The sequence below is a fragment of the Palaemon carinicauda genome, chromosome 2, assembly GCF_036898095.1.
Source record: "Palaemon carinicauda isolate YSFRI2023 chromosome 2, ASM3689809v2, whole genome shotgun sequence".
Taxonomy (NCBI): domain Eukaryota; kingdom Metazoa; phylum Arthropoda; class Malacostraca; order Decapoda; family Palaemonidae; genus Palaemon; species Palaemon carinicauda.
The window spans coordinates 90,284,054-90,297,651 of NC_090726.1; the positions used below are offsets into that span (position 1 = coordinate 90,284,054).

Here is a 13,598-nt window from a genome sequence, read left to right on the forward strand (position 1 = left end):
ATTCAATAAATGTTGATATATACTAATAAGAGAAATCATTTCAGTAATATAATTCTCCTTCTATGATCAAATCCTTGACAAAAATAATTTTACACATCAATATTGATGAATAAGACTTGAAATATCAAATTCAAAATTTGAATCAAGCACAGCATTTTTTTTTGTGTGTATAATAATAGTGAGAGTATACACTTAAGAGAATGATAGCAAACTTACATAGGTTAATGAGGAATTATACTCCAATATAAAAGAAACCCAATAAAACATATTACTTGCCTCTTTTTAAACACCATAAAACACTATTTCCCTAGATGTCTTACCAAATGCCTTCTCTTGTTACCTTTCAGCCCCTTCTCCGCATATGTCTTGTCATAAACACATCAACTGTACGTCTCCCTATAAAGATCTTGTGTTGCTGGCTACCATTCCTCTCAATTCCTCAAAATCTCTCGTCATGAACTCTCTCTAAAACTGACAAAAGCTTCCTTAACTTGACTCCTCTATGTCTTCAGTATTGAATTTATTTCTATAGAACAATGGAAATAGTTCATATTAATAGATAATTTAAAAAAAAAATTGTTTTTTCATGAATTGTTGTTCATGTACTCTATCACCATAAACTCATTTCTAAGATACGAAAGCTCGTAATGATATTATTAGGCACATTAGTCGTCTATGTATGAATTGATGACTCCTGGGACTAGAATCTACTCTATCGATAAATAGCTAGATTTAGTTATGACGGTAAATTCAACAAAAACAGAACATTCCAGATACTAATAAGATACTTTATTATATTATTTCATTGTTCCGTTACCTATAAGTTTATACATTTATTTATCTTTTAAACATCCAGATTCTGTATGTGACAGATAAGAAGAGAGTGACATCTCTGTTTCACGCCATTGCAGAGGCATCTTTTGACATCTCTTCCACCCTTTTAGAGCAGAACTTCAATTACCTTCTCCCTACATCCGCTACAGGACGCATATTGATATTGACATGGCTAATTTTCACATTTATCATGGGCTCAGCTTACAAGGCAAATCTAAAGGCCTTCCTCATGAAGCCTACAGATCCAGTTAGAGCTGAAACAGTGGAGGAACTAGTTGAGTCTGTTGATCGGTGAGTTTTGGTTTTGTTTACTTTTCCTTAAAATATTTCCGTTAAATGCTTATCAGAATCTCTGATTCGTCATGAATAGATAAAAAATGATCATGATTTCCAAGTACACGTATCCCAAAATGTTGAACTTCTTCCTGTCTTTTTTATTCTTTAAGTAAGAACATACATCATTGAAAAAACTTTTTTTTTCCCATACTAATGCCCAATTTTAATTTGCTATTAATATAGGTTGTAAACAAAAGCAAATTAAAATTAAAATTTCATTTATACATTCAGAGGTCTAGATATTTTCTCTTCTTTTGGTATATATCAGTGAATGTACTTGAATTTTATCCGATAAGAAAATTTCATTTCGTTTTTCTGAGACTTAGCTGATTATCGATTCTATTAAATTGAATCTTAACTATCTCCGTTTATGTCCGTGCTAAACGAGAACACCCCAATTGTAGACTGATGCCCTGCACAGATCTCTTGTTTGAAAAACAAGAGTAGACTTTTCTATTACGAAATGTTTATTTCTTCTTCTTCTAAGGACGTGGCAGAGTTTATTTTCAATTTTATTTTCCTTTACTTCAAATTTTAGACATGTTACTTAACCTTTGTTTTATCAAAATTTTTTATTCCTTTATACCATTAAGAAGAACATTTTTTTATCTTTTTTTTCAGGAATATAATTGATGAATAGTGTAAGATATCACTAAAAAAATTAACATAAATATAAACCTTGCCATTTCTTACTGAGTAAGGACATATCCAACGGTCCCCACTCAACGTCCCACCCTTTAATCATTGTGAATATCTTCACTGCCCCTTATTTCAGAGATTTCTTTTATATTACCTAAGAAGTAAAATAAATAAAAGAATTTCTCGTATTGACCAAGCTTGATTTCTGTAATCATTCGCATTCGTTTTATTCATAAGGAGAAGGCAAATGTGCAAGTCCACATTCTTTTACAACTATGTAATTCATTCTCTTCAGTATTGTTGATATAAATTTTTGGTGATATATACGTTTTCCTTTTATGTGGAATAATTTATTATGGAAGTTTTAGCTCATGTTTTGAAAATATATCAAATAATATATCAGCTTAACTTTGACATCCTACTTTATCCATTACAGCGATATGTGTCTTATTTATTTCATAAAAAGTCATTTTGTGTCCTCGTTTATGAATTTACTCATTTCCTGTGTTCATATACTTGTCTTTGGCTTAACTTCCTTTTAATACATGGCATATTTTACGAGAGGTATTTCTATTCACACATATATTGAAGGCTTTCACAAAAATTTTCCCCCATCTCGACTAATGGTCTGATGCTCATACATGTAGTGACTTCCTGTTTTCTTCAATAGCTATTATTGTAGCTAATGATGCGAATTATGATACTCAAATGAAAAAAATACACTTGCCTGCCTTCTCTATCTTTATTCTAAATGCACAAATCCTCCTATAAATATAGAACTTACTTCAATAAGTATTTTATTTACTCCAAATAATATGTTACCCTTGCACGATCATATTAAAACCCATCTTAGGTATATCTGGGTAAACGAGTTTCCTTTATATATCCCAAGTACAATAAAATAGATTTAAAAAATTTCTTATACTTTCCTTTTCTTAGTAGGTCAGATAAGAACCTTCTTTCTCAGCAGAAATAATGATTTTGAAAGATAGTCATACAAATATAAACTAAATTATGAATCTATTTGTTTTTGTCCGTTTTTTTTTTTTTTTTTTTTCAGGGCTCTGTAAATGTATATATTCATTAACTTATTCCTACTCCAGAAAGCTTTAATATTATATTTTCCACTTCTCCTAGATATATTATGTTAATGGGCAAATGCAATGAATAGCATTTTTTACATCACACCTCTAAGACATGAAATGAAATGCTCTTTGAATGCTGAATTAGCCCCAGTGACATTCATAACTTGAAGTATTTTACCTGCTCTACTACTATCACTATAGGAAAAACAAAATGCTTCTAATTCTATTCGAGTTAGTAACAGTTTTCTGAAAGGCGAAGAAACTGAATTGTCAGTCTTTTTCTCCTTTCTTTCCCAAAACGAAGACGAAAATACATCAACTAAACTTAGCCATTTACTAAATTTCTAGAAATATGTTCCTTGCATGGTGCCAATTCCTCTGCAATCAAAATAGTAAATAGATTCTTTATGATTCTCATAATTTTACTTGGCCCAAATAGCTTTTTTAATACTGAATAGAGGGATTTTTAAAGCTGCATAAAATACAACCTCAATGTCTTGTATCAGGGAACTAAGAAACGTCCTTCCCATAAGGAGCTATTGTTATGGGGTTTCCCCTACTATGATAACCTGAGCGCTTTTTCGTCACTAAAATCACTAGTAGCATTTTTTTTCTCGTTATTTATTCGTTAATCAAGTAATTAGGGAAAGTTGATATATTATACTGAAATATTATAATGATATCTTCAATAGCCGTGATCTTCTTAATTAATAATTTTCTTCCAATACATTAAACCAACATAGTACCTATCCAATGCTTGATCCAGCTATTTCCCCTCTTAATTTCAGGGTCACCGGCGAAGCCTACTTATATTCTACAAAAATCTTCTTCCTTGAATCGGATTATTTGCCTTATAATAAGCTGGGCAAGTTTATGGAAATTGGATTTGAGACCTCCGAAGGGATGCAAGTAGCGGCAGAGAACAAAAGGTATTTACAATGACGTTGACATATTCTACCGGCAGAGCAAATGTACTGCTGATATTGCTTTTTATCGACTTTGATTTTGATTACTTCAATTTTCAAGGAAGTTAACACCCCCGCCCCCCTCCCCCCCCCAAAAAAGAAAAAAAAAGTACAAAATGCTGGCACGATCCAAACTGAAATCTATGTATTATTGGTTTAAATTATCATAATATGATGGAAATAGAGGTTTGAGACAATGCAATGGGGTGAAATGCTTGTGTAAATATGACTTCCTACATGGAGTTTCATATGAACAAGGTGAAGATAGAATTTTTTTTTTTTTGGGGGGGGGGGGGAAATTAGCTATAGTTAAAGACGCTGATGTGAAAGTAGTACATATGGAGTATGAAATGTTTATTGAATCATATACGAGTCATATAGATGTGCTTTTCAGCACAAGTATGCTGGATGAAGTTATTAAGAGAGAGTATTTTGAATTAAAAAAGTAATATGATTTGAGGTGCCGAAGAAGAATGTGTGATATACTTAATGCAAAGTCAAAGTACAGGGAAGCTCGTCTGAGATACTATGGCCAAGTTATGAGAATAGAGAATGAGGTACCAATGGAGAGAGCTGAAAACATCATGTTAGGGATGGGGAGGGGGAGTGAGGGGCGTTTGCGGGTCAGGTCTTCAAGGAAAAAGTTTCATTATCCCTTCAAGGATCAGATGGATGGATGTGGCAGGGAGGGGTATGGGTGTGGTGGGACTGGAAGATGGTGATGCAAGGAATAGAAGTAGATGGAAAAAGTTGAACTGAGTGATGGACCCCGCTATACAGTGTGATTAATGAGGTTAAAATAATAGCTAGGAAAAAGAAAATATGTGTATAGGGATTCGAAAATAGGAACGGGAAAGTAAATGAAAAAGGAAAACGATGAAAGTAGGAAGAAGAATCAGAGCAGGGATTAAAGGTAAAAGATGAAGTTATTTCTAAGAAAGGCTATCGAGAGAGGGTAGGTTGAGCACATTAATCTTAGATTACAAGATGTAAATGCAGAGGTGATGTATAAATAAAATTCAGTTTAGGGTCATTGAAATAAAAAATTCCAACATTCATTGAATATGAAGAAGAAATTAGAGGCGGATGTAAATATGACATAATAGGCTTATGTAAGTTATTTCTGAGGTTACCAGCAGGCAGATTCCGAAATTGAAAGATAGATGGGAGAGTAAGATGATGGGGAACACTTACAGTGTGTAAATTTGAGTTCATAGCTTATGTATGTAAAATATATATCTAAAGGAATAGATTTTTCTAAAAGAATGGATGAAAACAATAATTGTTCCTGGGAATTAGGGTAAAGATGATAGATGTGAATGTGTACAATCTAAGGGTAAAATATTACTAAGCAATCAAAATGTACTACATGATTTTGTTGATAAAATGAAAAAGATGCCATTAGGATTGGTAATGGTATAGAAGTGTAGGTCAAGGAATTAAGAGGATTTGGATCAATTATTTATTTTACTAAGTTCTTAGAGGTGTCTTAAAGCAACATGAAAATGCTGTGTGGGATACATGGAGTTTGGTAAAGCTTATATAGCAATTGATTTACATGTAGGATAGAGAAGTAATGCGGATGTATAGTGAAGAAAGTGAATTGCTAGTTGTATCTAGTACAATAGATGAGGAAACAAGATAGGTATTAAAATATTATAAGATAGTTATTTGTATAGTAGTCTAGCACCAAATTCTTGTGGGATACCTCATTGGACTCTACTATTTGAAGATAAGCTTAAGCTATTGTTATCAACAGGCTTGTTTTTTTTCTATCTAATAAAAGTGGATTAGAGAGGTCATATTTTTTTTTTTCATTTGATATCCTTAGCAGTAGAGAAGTGCAAAAAGGCAAGGAAAGGGCGGTAAATGAAGTTGCAAAGCTTTTGAATCAGGAAAGAGGTTGGGAATATTTTGCAATATGAAACTCTCTGGTAATGATAAAATAGTATTTAGGGTTGACGAAAAAAGTTCCTAAACTAGATATAAGCAATCTTGAAATGAAAGCATACCAAAAATTATTGCTTTTAAGGTAAAATGAAGGTATAAGATTTGAGGGAAGCAGTAAATGTTAGCATTTACCTAGATATTTAAGTTGCTTGACTGGCTTAGTTTCATTTAGATGGAAATAACTAACCAAAATTTCTCTCCTTGGTAACAGAGCTGCCCATACTGATTTCCTGAAACACATGCAACACGTTCTTGTGGAGAAATTCACCAAGCCAGATGGAACAACATCTCTCTACATTGGGAAAACAAAGATTGTCCACTTCCCTTCCTGTATGCCCGTGCCTCATGATTTACCATTCCTTCCACACATGGATCACATCATCTTGAAAGTTGTTCAGGTACTGACCTATGTTGGTTATTAGTATAACTATTGTTGAATATTTTATTGTTATTTGCCGGTCCCCTTTTGTTATTGATTTGAGAACAAATAATAAACACACACACATATATATACATACATATATATATGTATATATATATACACTGTATATAATATATATATATATATATATATATATATATATATATATATACACTGTATATATATATATATATATATATATATATATATATATATATATGTATGTATATATGTATGTATATGTATGTATGTATGTATATGTATGTATGTATACACACACACACACACACACACATATATATATATATATATACATATATATATATATATATGGACAAAAAACAACACAATATTGTGCTCCTAGAGAAATAAATTTCTCTCTCATTCTGGGATCGAACCCTACTCAGTTCAAATGAGAAGCAAGATCGCTATCAATCATGCCATCAAAGGCTCTAAAAGAGGTCGGAACCTAAGTGCTAACTGTATTTGAGGATTGAACAGCTGAAACATCAGTCTTACACCAGCGAGTTTTCTCCGACTTCCCAGCCGACCAGGTGACCTAATTAACAACTTTTAATTCGAATTACCCCAATGAGTCAACTCGATATCGATGAAAATTTCACCCGCCATGCTTTTCGTGAATAGCAGACTTATCTTCTCTATAATCTGTATCTAACCCAAACAACAATTGCTACCAATCAAAGCATTAACTACACCGTATTCACTACTGAATGCATTGCATATCGTTATTTTTGGTTAAAGTTTTCTATTTTTCTCGCCTCGGTATAAGCAACCATGTTTTGAATCTTATTACATCAGATATTACACTTCACTAAGGAGCTCATTATCAACATCTCTTCACAATCCATATCTTGAAAATTCAATAACTATACTAAGAAAGGATCCATCTACTCCCAACTGAATAAGTTTGAAAACAAAAACCTCAAGAATAACATAGGCAAAGAACACTCTACAATGAAGGCCAATCATAAGAAATTCTTGACCATAATAAAGGGATTTCTCTACATATTTGGAGATTGTAAGAAGGGCATCACATGCTTCAAGCCCTTTGCAAAAGCCAAATTGCAAACTAGGGAGCAAATGATTTAGACGTTTGGCTAAAAGACGTTCTAATATTTTAGATAATAAAGGAGTTATGGAAATTGAGGAGTAATAAGCTGCGTTAGAGCTAACATAAACACATTTACCTGAAGAAATAACATTACCAAATACCTTTCATTCTTAACTCGCCTAAAATAACAGATAACCAAGAGCTAGGAAATCAGCAGTCATAATAAAATAGAGAGGAAAAAACACTATCTGGGTCGACACTTCCATAAATGTCAAGGTCCATCAACAGGGTTTCAATCTTATTATTATTATTATTATTATTATTATTATTATTATTATTATTATCATTATTATTATTATTATTATTATTATTATTATTATTATTACTAGCCAAGCTACAACCCTAGTGGTAAAAGCAAGATGCTATAAGCACAAGGGCTCCAATAGGGAAAAATAGCCCAGTGAGGAAAAGAAAAAAGGAAATAATTAAAAGATGAGCACAAATTAACAATAAATCATTCTAAAAACAGTAACAACGACAAAACAGATATGTCATAACTAAACTATCAACGTCAAAATAGATATGTCATATATAAACTATACAAAGACTTATGTCAGCCTGGTCAAAATAAAAACATTTGCTGCATCTTTGAACTTTTGAAGTTCTACTGATTCAACTACCCGATTAGGAAGATCATTCCACAACTTGGTCACAGCTGGAAAAAAACTTCTAGAATACTGTGTAGTATTGATCCTCATGATGGAGAAGGCCTGGCTATTAGAATTAATTGCCAGCCTAGTATTACGAACAGGATAAAATTGTCCAGGGAGATCTGAATGTAAAGGATGGTCAGAGTTATGAAAAATCTTATGCAACATGCATAATGAACTAATTGAACGTCGGTGGCAAAGATTAATATCTAGATCAGGAATAAGAAATTTAATAAACCGTAAGTTTCTGTCCAAAAAATTAAGATGAGAATCTGCAGTTGAAGACCAGACAGTAGAACAATACTCAAAACAAGGTAGAATAAAAGAATTAAAACACTTCTTCAGAATAAATTGATCACCGAAAATCTTGTAAGACTTTCCCAGTTAGCCAATTTTTTGTGCAATTGAAGAAGACACAGACATAATGTGTTTTTCAAAAGTAAATTTGCCGTCGAGAATTACACCTAAAATTTTAAGTCATAGAAATTTAAAGAAACATTATCAATAATGCAATCCGGATGTTGAGGAGCCACCGTCCTTGACCTACTTACAATCATACTTTGAGTTTTGTTAGGATTCAACTTAATGCCCCTTAATTTGCACCATGCACTAATTTTAGGGATTCACTAACCCCAGATCTACATTTAGGGGATGGAATTGATGCAAAGAGAGTAGCATCATCTGCATATGCAACAAGCTTGTTTTCTAGGCCAAACCACATGTCATGTGTATATAGTATGAAAAGTAATGGGCCAAGAACACTACCCTGTGGAACACCGGATATCACATTCCTATACTCACTATGGTGCCCATCAACAACAACTCTTTGAGATCTATTACTTAAAAAATCAGTAATAATGCGAAGAAACGACCCACCCACTCCCAACTGTTTGAGTTTGAAAACAAAGGCCTCATGATTAACACGGTCAAAGGCAGCACTAAAATCAAGGCCAATCATACGAACTTCCTGACCACAATCAAGGGATTTCTGTACAGCATTGGAGATTGTAAGAAGGGCATCACATGCTCCAAGACCTTTACGAAAACCAAATTGCAAACTAGGGAATAGATGATTACCTTCAGCAAACTTATTAAGACGTTTTGCCAGAAGACATTCAAAAACTTTAGATAATAGGGGAGTTATGGAAATTGGTCGGTAATCAGTTGGACTTGAGCTACCACAAACACATTTACATAGAGGAGTAACATTTCCAAGTCTCCAGGTGCTAAAAGCTCTTCTTCTTGCTAACTTGCACAAAATTACAGATAACTTTGTAGCTAAGAAATCTACAGCTTTTATAAAAAACAAAGGAAAAATGCCATTTGGGTCTACACCTCCATAGGCATCAAGGTCCATCGACAGAGCTTTAGTTTTACGAGATCAAAAAGCTAAACTAGTTAGTTTAGCCTCAGGAAAACATGAACGAGGAAGTTCAAGTTTTTCATTACGCTGTTTACTGTCAAAAACATCAGCCGAAACGGTTGCCTTTTACGGGACTGAAAAGCTAAACTAGTTAGTTTCACCCCAGGAAAGCAGGAATGGACAGGATAAAATTTCTCATAACTGCTCACTGTCAAACACACCAGCCTAAAGAGTTACCTTTCCCTTTGGACAGTGAGTGACAGAGCCATCTGGTTTAAGTAAAGGAGGAACTGCTAAGTCTACACCAAAGAATGCACATTTAAGGGCAGCTCACCAATTATGGTCCTATGGTGCATAAGCAAAGATTTCTTTTTTGATTATATTGTATTTCTTTTCAGTTGAAACATAGACTGTCTAGCAACAGCTCTTAGCTAATATAGTTATTCCAAGTAAAATCAGATCTGTTACCCTTTTAAAGATTATAGGTCACCCGATTCTCCAAATAAGCACATGCACATTCATCATTAATACAGGTTTGTCTTTCACTCATCATTTTAGCACACGAGAAGGGATACACCTATCAATCATGTTGACCAGATTCTCATTGAACAACAGGCTCAACAGTTTTATACCATTAATATCAATTGAAATTCAAAAGATCACTCAAAATGACATTTCAGTATGCTGGAGAATTTATATGCACCTTACATAAGTATAACACATTAGACACATGCTGTTCAGTTTTAATTACTAACAAAATTAAGGGAGGAACAGATGTCCCACCTTGTAGAACCAACCTTTCCTGCTGCAACACCAGGAATTCAGTGTTTACAAGGTATAAGTAGTTACCAGACCTATGAGTAGCATCACTTATGATTTACTCACAGCCTTATTCAGAGGCAAATTTCAAAACTCTTAGACCATGGCAATCAGTAGAAGACACAGAACTTAACCTGTCCCTATGGTGTGTGTTGAAATCAGCAACAAGAGCAAAAGAAGGCTTTCTATCATCTTCTTGGATCTTAGCCATAGTGGTAAGAAGACAATAAAAGATAGAATCCTCCAAGTCTGGATTTCAATAGTTCGAATGCAAATAAAAGTTGTTTTGCCTGCCACAAACTTTTATTACATGAAGCCTTTGACATCCGCATCCATACCAGGGCACTCAGTCCTAATATACACTTTCATTCTCCTTGCACTAGGAATGACCTCCCATTTCAAAATTATTGGTTTCTTTTCCTCCAGACAAAATAAGAATTAAAAGCAATAAAAAAAAGTCTTTATACTTACAACCAAACTTACCAATAATGATAAAATATACAATATGTCCTCAATATATATATAAAGGGACTCATACAACTAAAAGACTATAGATTAATGTCGGATATAATTGGTCAACATGGTGGAGCCGACACAACAGGCAATGCTAATTACTCTCCAGGATAGCCACTTCAAGGGAAACGAGGAGAGTAACGATGATTCTGATAATGAATACCCAAGAAAAAGATGAAGAAACAGATAGGGAAAAGGGAACCTTTGATAAACCAACAGGCACCAATGGCCCCTCCATAAAATCTGCCCAACACATCGTTTGAAAAAAAAAGAGGAGAAGACAAATAGAATAGAGTGACCGAGTGTACCCTCAAGCAAGAGAACTCTAACTCATGGCAGTGGAAGACCATGGTACAGAGGCTATGGCACTAGAGAACAAAGTTTTGATTTTGAAGGGTCCTACTCCTAGAAAAGCTGCTTACTATAACCAAAGAGTTTCTTCTACCCTTACAAGGGGAAAAGTAGCCACTGAACAATTAAACTACAGTAGTTGGCCCATTGAGTGGAGGAAAATTGTTTGCTTAGCTTTGTGTTCTTAAGTGTATAAGGAAAGAGGAGAAGTGTAAAGAATCGGTTAGACTTTGGTATATGTGTTAGCAGGAAAAAATGAGCCGTCACCAGAGAGGGATCCCATGTAGTACTACCTGGCCAGCCAATGGACCCAAAAACTCTCTAGCGGTAGTATCTCAACGGGTGGCTGGTGCCCTGGCCAACCTACCTTCTTGTAGGAGTAACTAGTACAAAAATTCTTCCTATCCAAAATTCGCCATTTCCTGTACAGATTCACACGAGTGGCAATTTCCCGTTATTGTGTAGCATTATTTGAAATATTTTGTCTACGAAATTAAACGAGAAAAACTCAAAGAGAGAGAGAGAGAGAGAGAGAGAGAGAGAGAGAGAGAGAGAGAGAGTGCACCACATATATGTCTACACACTCTAGCACATCTTACAAGTCTTGACCTCTGATTGAGCCGGGGTCGTTACCACTTATCTAGAGTAAAGATTAATATCAGGAGATATGTAGACAAGAATATAATTATGTAATTTAGAAAAAAAAAATAATCGACATGGACAAGTAATTTGATTCTGTTTCATCCTCTTGTAAGTAAACTAAACTTTTTTTTCTTCCAGTCAGGGTTGATGGATAAGTGGTTTAATGATGAAATAGAAATTGCCAGAAGGAAAAGTATAAAGCAACAAAGAGAATACCGAGAGAAGCTGCTAGAGGGGAAAGAGGAGGTTGCAGAGGACAGCAGTTCTGGCGGAGGAGCAGGGAATTTAACACTGGCTCATTTGCAAGTCGCGTTCATGCTATACGCGGCCGGCAATTTTGTGACATTATTTGTATTTCTGTTTGAAATCAGAGGAAAGATTGCATGCTGTTCATGAGAAATACGGTGTTTCTTGTCAGTATTACATGGTTTAATTAAATGATTGTTTCATATATAGTGAAAAAGAAATAATTATAATGCTAAACAATAATACAGTACATACTTTGCACAACAATGTAAGGAATATGCACGATAAAGTTACCTGAGGCATAGAATTATGTTTCATTTACTATCCTTTGAAAAAATATTTCTTTGAGAATAAAGGCTAGATAATTATGGTAGCTACCAAGAAAATTTCTACATTAAAAAAATTGTATATATATATATATATATATACGTATATATGTATATATATATATATATATATATTTATACATATATATAATATATATACATATATACTGTATATATATATATATATATATATGTATGTATGTATATACATATATATATATATATATATATGTATATATATAATTAACGCATATATATTTATATATATATGTGTATTTATATATATATATATATATATACATATATATATATATATATATATATGTATATTTATATATATATGCATATATATACATATAAATATATATATATATATATATATGCATATATATATATATATATATATGCATATATATATATATATAAATATATATATATATATATATATATATGTATATACACATAGATATCATCAGCTGTGACCCCTCCACTGCAGGACAAAGGCATCAGACATGTCTTTCCACTCATGTCTGTTCGTGGTCTTTATATGCCAATCTACACCAATAATTTTCTTTGCTCGTCAATCCATCGTCTTCTCTTCCTTCCCCTGCTTCGTTTGCAATGTCTAGGGACCTATTCCATTATTATTAGTGTCCATCTATTATATATCATTCTCATTGTATGTCCTGGCTATATCCATTTTTTTTATTTACATATTGTTAGAATATCCTTTACTTTTGTTCACTCTCATATCCAGGTAGCTCGTGTTCTGTCTCTTAGTGTTATTCCCATCAGTATTCTTTCCATAGCTCTGAGTTGTAACTAGCTGATGTTCTAGGGGGTTAGTAAGGCTCCAAGTTTCTGATGCATACGTCAATACTGGTAGGCCCACTTGAATAAATATTTTTCTCTTTAGAGAAAGAGGCATATCATAATGTTAAATTGTTTACCGAAAGCTATCAATTTTGTACTTATCTTTCTTTTAATTTCGGTATCATGTTCTTGGGATACCCTTACTATTTGCTCTAAGTATATATATTCATTAACAATATCTAAAGGTTCCCGTATAACCATCATTTATTGTCATTGCATTTTCATGAAAATTTTCTTTATTTTATTCATCCATTTTCAGTCCTGCAGCTCTCCTATCTCTATTCAAATTTACTATAATCTTTTGCAATTCCTCCAATGATTCACTAAATAAACTATGACACCTGCAAATCTTAGGTTACTAAGGTATTCCCCATTAATATTAACTCCCATAGTTTCCCAATATAAATTCCTAAATGCTGTTTCTAGGCACAATATGAATAGTGCAGGAGAGAT

The 13,598-nt window shown here is 33.2% G+C and overlaps 1 protein-coding gene across 1 annotated transcript; it reads left to right on the top strand.

Moving 5' to 3' along the window:
• The first annotated feature begins 3,647 nt into the window (after positions 1 to 3,647).
• Positions 3,648 to 12,154, top strand: LOC137618362 (uncharacterized). The gene is made up of 3 exons (XM_068348531.1): positions 3,648 to 3,823; positions 6,021 to 6,207; positions 11,839 to 12,154. Exons 1-3 carry the CDS (start codon positions 3,648 to 3,650, stop codon positions 12,094 to 12,096), a joined length of 621 nt encoding a protein of 206 aa, XP_068204632.1. The 3' UTR covers positions 12,097 to 12,154.
• The last annotated feature ends 1,444 nt before the right edge of the window (positions 12,155 to 13,598 follow it).

Coding starts and splice junctions, on each gene's coding strand:
- LOC137618362 (XM_068348531.1), top strand. CDS start 3,648: ATGCTTGATCCAGCTATTTCCCCTCTTAATTTCAGGGTCACCGGCGAA. Junction 3,824..6,020: donor GTAGCGGCAGAGAACAAAAG/GTATTTACAATG, acceptor CCTTGGTAACAG/AGCTGCCCATACTGATTTCC. Junction 6,208..11,838: donor TCATCTTGAAAGTTGTTCAG/GTACTGACCTAT, acceptor TTTTTCTTCCAG/TCAGGGTTGATGGATAAGTG.